The 5807-nt window shown below is 45.2% G+C and overlaps 1 protein-coding gene across 2 annotated transcripts in view; it reads left to right on the top strand.

The window, feature by feature from the left end:
* Positions 1–544, top strand: part of LOC123506207 (pigment-dispersing hormone 2 peptides-like) — a 1010-nt gene extending 466 nt beyond the window's left edge. For both annotated transcript variants that reach the window (XM_045258132.1, XM_045258133.1), the window contains exons 2-3: positions 1–44; positions 298–544. The exon at positions 1–44 is cut by the window's left edge and continues 62 nt beyond it. In XM_045258132.1, coding sequence (XP_045114067.1) covers positions 1–44; positions 298–444 — 191 coding nt within the window. In that variant the 3' untranslated portion in view covers positions 445–544. The remainder of the gene's footprint in view (positions 45–297) is intronic.
* The last annotated feature ends 5263 nt before the right edge of the window (positions 545–5807 follow it).

Here is a 5807-nt window from a genome sequence, read left to right as displayed (position 1 = left end):
CCCTCGTCACCCAGGGCCAGGAGCTCAATGTGCCCGAACGCGAGGTGAGTGTGTGTGTGTGTGTGTGTGTGTGTGTGTGTGTGTGTGTGTGTGTGTGTGTTTGCCTTGTGTCTGTGGAGTGCTACAAAGCAATGAGGTGTGCAATAAAACTGTGCATTCCTTCAAGCCACAAGGACAGTATTCCTCACTAGGCCTTCCCCCCCCACACTTTGCAGACCATCCTCTTAGTATGTTTGTATACGCACGTCAATGTATCCTGTATAATGACAGTGTGCTCTCCGCCACACGCCTACACAGGCCGTGGCCACCCTGGCGGCGCACATCCTGAAGGTGGTGCACGCCCCGCCTGAGGTCGTCGGGAGCCTTCCCCACAAACGCAACTCTGAGATCATCAATTCGCTGCTCGGCCTTTCCAGGCTGATGAACGAGGCCGGCAGGCGGTGATGGGCGAGCGCTTCGCCTACCACGCCTGCTTTAGGCTGACGCCTGCCCGTCACGCCACATCACAAAGATCAATTGAATAAACAGTACAAGAACATCCGCAGCAAAGGCAATATTATTTTTCCCTTAACTCTTTCCTCCATCATCGTATCCATGACGAAAAGACATCAGATACTCCCATCCTGTACACTGCACCCCTGGCTCCCGCCGTGTGTCATGCTTGCCTTGTATGTACTGTACAATACTGCGTGTTGGCTTATTTAAAAACTGTGTACTTTTGATCGCCTGTACGGGCCTCTGTCAGGATATGAAGCAATGACAGAGCGGCACAGCGTGTTGAATAGTGATTCTTGCCGCGGCTGTGATGGCGGGTGTTGCTGCAAGGGAGATGAGCGGAGCTAGAGATGAGTCGTCGCAGGCTGCTGGCTGGCTGCTTTTTTTTTTTTTTTTTTTACGGTAAGGTCTATAGCGCCTGTAGGCACACTTGAAGAGTGTATGGGAAGCGCTGTTCAGCTTCCGCCCATTAGTGGCGCAGGCAATTTTATTTATAGTGGTACCCATATTAGGGCCCATATCACCGCCCAAGCTCATTTTGAGTGTAACCACCTAGAACCTGGGTATCATGGTTATATGTAGGTAACTTTAAACCACTCGACAAATGGCAAAATGTTTTAAGGTTGTACGTGGTGGGATTCGAACCTACGCGTGGACGTCTGCCCGATCCCACGCTCACCACCTTATCCACTATGCTCCTCGAGTCATGTGAACAGCTGTAAACAAGCTTGTATCGTAACCAAATTCTGGGTTAGCTCTGTCGTATGCGTCTCTCTCGCCAAAAACAGTACGTCTTCAGTAATGTTATTGGTTTTAAATTCTGAGAAATTTTAAAAATCGTGTGTGTAGCAGAAATGAGTGAAGTAACATACTATTTGTCGTGGTTGACTCACGTTATTACTTTAAGTCTTGATTGATTATACGTAGAAATCTAGAAGGAGATTGAGATGAGGAAGAAGTACTTAACAACACCTGAATGTCAACTCTCACAGAAGGAAAGGGCAAAAATGCTGAGACACGTAAGGCGAGTCGCTGCAGCCGTCACCCGCTACCTCCACCACCACTACCACCACCACCACCAACACCACCACCACGACTCGACCTTGACCTCCTCTGGTACTCTTCAGGCGACCTCTATTTCACGTGGAAGAGGAGGAGGAGGAGAAAAGTTGCTTCCAGTCTGCTAGAATCAAGTCCACAGAGAAAGAATAAGGAGAGAAAGGAAATTTAGGAACAGATGTCAAGGAAAGAAATGAAAGGTTTAAAAGTACTGAACCAGGAGGAAATAAAGGGAGAAAAAAGAAGAAAAGAGGGAGTAAACGGGAGGGAAGACTGGCGACAGCAGGGACACCAACAGGGGTCCGGCGCCCTCCTAGTCACACTACAATGGTACCCTCACCGACCCGCGTCTTTCCCATCCACCCCCGCTCTTCATCCCTTTACCCCATAGCGTTCCTTCGCGGTGGCATTCACTCCTTTGCCACATACACCTCCATCGCACCTTGGTTCCTTTTCTCATGCCTCCTGTAGTGAGAACCCATCATTAACCCCTTCAATAGTGTGACACAATTTTACCTTGAAATTTGCGTACGATTAGACCATTTTATTGACATTAGGAACGGTCTATGGAGATCAGAAGATTAATGGTCACAGTCTTCACTATTTTAATCCCCCACACAAGTTTCTGAAGCAGTATAAGATCACCACATAGTAAACAGGATGAATATGGAAACTCGTCATGGTACTGAAGAGTTTAAGGATACAGTTAAGTATATAATTTGCTTCGGCGGCGGACAGTGCACTACTCAAAGAAGATCATAAGCCTGCCGATAGAGTGCTGTGATGTGCTATACTTTCCTAAATAGTCTATAAATCTACCGCCACATGACATTACAAACAATAAACTAGTACATTTTGCCAGTATAGAGGGAAAGTATTACTGCAGCGGTGAGGAGTGATTAACCCTTTCAGTAGCATGACGCGTTTCCATATCTATTCTGCTCACTATTTGGTGATTTTATACAGCTTCAGAAACTTACGTGGGGATTAAGATAGTGAGACTGTGTCCATTAATCTTCTGACCTCCGTAGATCCTTCCTAATGTCAATAAAATCTAATCATACACAAATCTGGTAAAAATGTGTCCCGGTATTGAAAAGGTTAAGTCTGGGTGTCTTTGTGTTCGAGTTGCAGTGATCATAAGCCGCTAATAATGACTACACTACTTCCACTTTAGCCTCATTCACTTCAAGTCTTTCGCCTGTTGGAAGTCTTGTCTTTATGAACTTGTGGGTGTCACGTTACCTTTTCTTCCCAGAGACAAGGGATGAAAAAATGAACTAATCTAACTACTTCTGAGGGTCAAGAAACCGACAACAAATTTCCTGTCCCGCTTCGTTAGTGGAAATTGTAATGCTTGAGCGGGATAACGTGGGCGGGAGGTAACGTGGGCGGGGAAATTTTAATGTTTGGGCGGGAGGGAAGGTAACGTGGGCGGGAAATGTGTTGGGCTAAGCAAAGAAAACGAAAGAATAAAAATTGGGTAATCGGGTAGAGAAGACCATTGAGGGGGATGATGAGGTGAGAGAGAGAGAGAGAGAGAGAGAGAGAGAGAGAGAGAGAGAGAGAGAGAGAGAGAGAGAGAGAGAGAGAGGGGAACGCGATGGCAGTCTAGCGGCAGGATCACTATGTTAATGCCATCAGTCTAAGGTATCATGTTACGCAAAGGAGAGGCAGATGAGCTCACGGCGCCCTCTCTTACCACGCCTCTTTATGTCATGCTCCCTCCCGCCCTCCCTCCTTCCTCCATCCATTCCGTCCCTCCACCAACTCCCTTCTCCCACAGCCTCTCCCGTTTCGTCTACCGCAGATTCTCTCGTCTATCACAGCTCTACACAACTCCTCCTGTCCTCGCAGCCCCTCCCGTCTCTCACAGCCCATCCCGTCCCCTAATCTCTCCTGTCCATCATAGCTTCTCTAGTCATCCATTCCCTTCCGTCCTATCAACTCCCGTCCCTTCATTCCCTCCCGTCCCTCAGCTCCTCTCGTCTCTCACAGGTCCTCCCGTCCTCCCTGCCACATATTCGTCTATCACTAGGTCGTCATCCTCTTGAATTCTGACTTTTCGTGGAATATTTGGTGAATAAACGAGGATTCCCGGAAGAGAAGCAGGAGAAGGAGGTCTGGTAACTCTTGTTCGTGTAAAGGATGCTAATGGAAGAACAAGGTTTTTATAAGTACTTGGTCTATTTGTGCTCTCCAACATAGTGTGTGTTGAGTAGGATAGCATAGATGAATGAGAAGAAGGAGGAGGAGGAGGAGGAGGAGGAGGAGGAGGAGGAGGAGGAGGAAGAAGAACAGGAAGAGAAGGAGGACGAAGATTAGGTTTTAAGAGTATAGTAAGGAGGAGTGAGAACAATTAAATGAGAGAAGAGATATACTGGGTCTCTCTCTCTCTCTCTCTCTCTCTCTCTCTCTCTCTCTGGACTTCGGAAATCTATATAACCTACGAACCTCCATTTCCACAACACGAACACACACAAAGGGCGCTACACAGCGATCGTGGGGGCGGGAGGGCTGTGCTGAGGGAAAGCGACAGAACACACGTGGGTGGCGCTGAAGAAGGAGCAGTAATCGTGTTGGAAATTACGTGACAGGCGAACAGGGAGGCGCGGAGGTGTTATTTAGTAAGTTAAAAGGTTCAAGGGTTTAATAAGGTTAAATTTTTCAAGGGTTCAATAAGGTTCAGTTGTTCATGGGGTCCAATAAGGTTCAATTGTTCAAGGGCTAGTAAGGTTCAATTGTTCAAGGGTTAGTAAGGTTCAATTGTTCAAGGGTTTGCTGAGGTTCAATTGTTCAAGGGTTCAGTGAGATGTGTATGTTGTGTATATGAGTGATGTCCTTTAATTAAGTCTGATTTTGTAATTTATCCTGTCCATTTGCTTTCTCTGGAGCCTGTAGCCATAAACAATCTTATTTGTATGCGACACTATAGCGATGTGACAAATAAATGATCTTATCTTATCTTGTCTTATATGTTTCGAACCCAGGAGCCACTTTAGAGTAGACGGACTATAGTTAGGTGGTGGTGGTGGTGGTGGTCGTGGTGGTGTTGTGCTTGGGGGTGTGTTGGGTGTTGGGGGTGTTGCGGTGACTGTCTGCTGCAGGTGTCCCGTACAGGTACCCTTTGTTCCTTGGATGTTATTTTTGTGTAAAGGTGCGCCTACTCCTTACGTCTCTCTCTCTCTCTCTCTCTCTCTCTCTCTCTCTCTCTCTCTCTCTCTCTCTCTCTCTCTCTCTCTCTCTCTCTCTCTCTCTCTCTCTCTCTCTCTCTCTATCTCATCCTCTTCTATGTATGTATATATTCATGTATGTATGTATGTATTTTATTCTCTCTCTCTCTTTTTTTCTCCCCAGAAAAAAAAACTCTAGAATTATGTGAAATAGATACTGTCAGAGAGAGAGAGAGAGAGAGAGAGAGAGAGAGAGAGAGAGAGAGAGAGAGAGAGAGAGAGAGAGAGGGAGGGAAGGAAGGGAGGGAGAGAGACTAAAGAAAATATGACACATGACCTTGAAACGTGACCTCTTAACCCATTTTTTCAGTTTTCATTCTCTTCTTTATTCCAATCAGGCTTTCTTCCTTCTCTGGTTCTCTTAAGCAGGGACAAAAAGAGCTATACCTATTTGTTTTTTGCTGTAAATTTTCCCTCTTTGTTTTCCTCCGCCTCGTTAACCTCTTCAGTACCACGACACATTTCCATAGTCCTTCTACTTTCCATTTGGTGATTTTATACAGCTTCAGAAACTTATGTGGGGAGATTGAAATAGTGAAGACTCTAGTCATTAATCTTCTGACCACCATAGACCCTTCATAATGTCAATAAAATCGGCCAATCATATATAAAAAAAAACCTCAAGGTAGAAAATGCGTCCCAGTACTGAAGGGGGTTAGTACTAATTGTGCCCTATGCTCTATAACTTACCTTGTATTGATGGTGTACGTACCTTACTGAACACCTTATGGCCAGCTATCCCGCGTCTTAACTGTCTACACGATGTCATCACCGTTATATCTGGTGAACTGTTGTCATGTTTGTTGTCATTGTTATTACTATCATCATCATCTTGTTCTTGGTCTTTTTTTTTTTTTTTTTTTTTCTTTTTTCTTTTTTCTTTCTTCTTTTTTTTTTTCTTCTTGTTTTCTTTTCTTCTTCATTTTCTTCATCATCATCATCTTCTTCTTTTTCTTCTTCGTCTTCTTTTTCTTCTTCTTTTTCTTCTTCTTCTTCTTGTCATTGTTATCATCATCATCA

This window comes from Portunus trituberculatus, chromosome 19, assembly GCF_017591435.1.
Source record: "Portunus trituberculatus isolate SZX2019 chromosome 19, ASM1759143v1, whole genome shotgun sequence".
Classification (NCBI taxonomy): Eukaryota; Metazoa; Arthropoda; class Malacostraca; order Decapoda; family Portunidae; genus Portunus; species Portunus trituberculatus.
The sequence above is the reverse complement of the archived record's forward strand: the minus strand, read 5'-3'. Positions and strand labels throughout refer to the sequence as shown.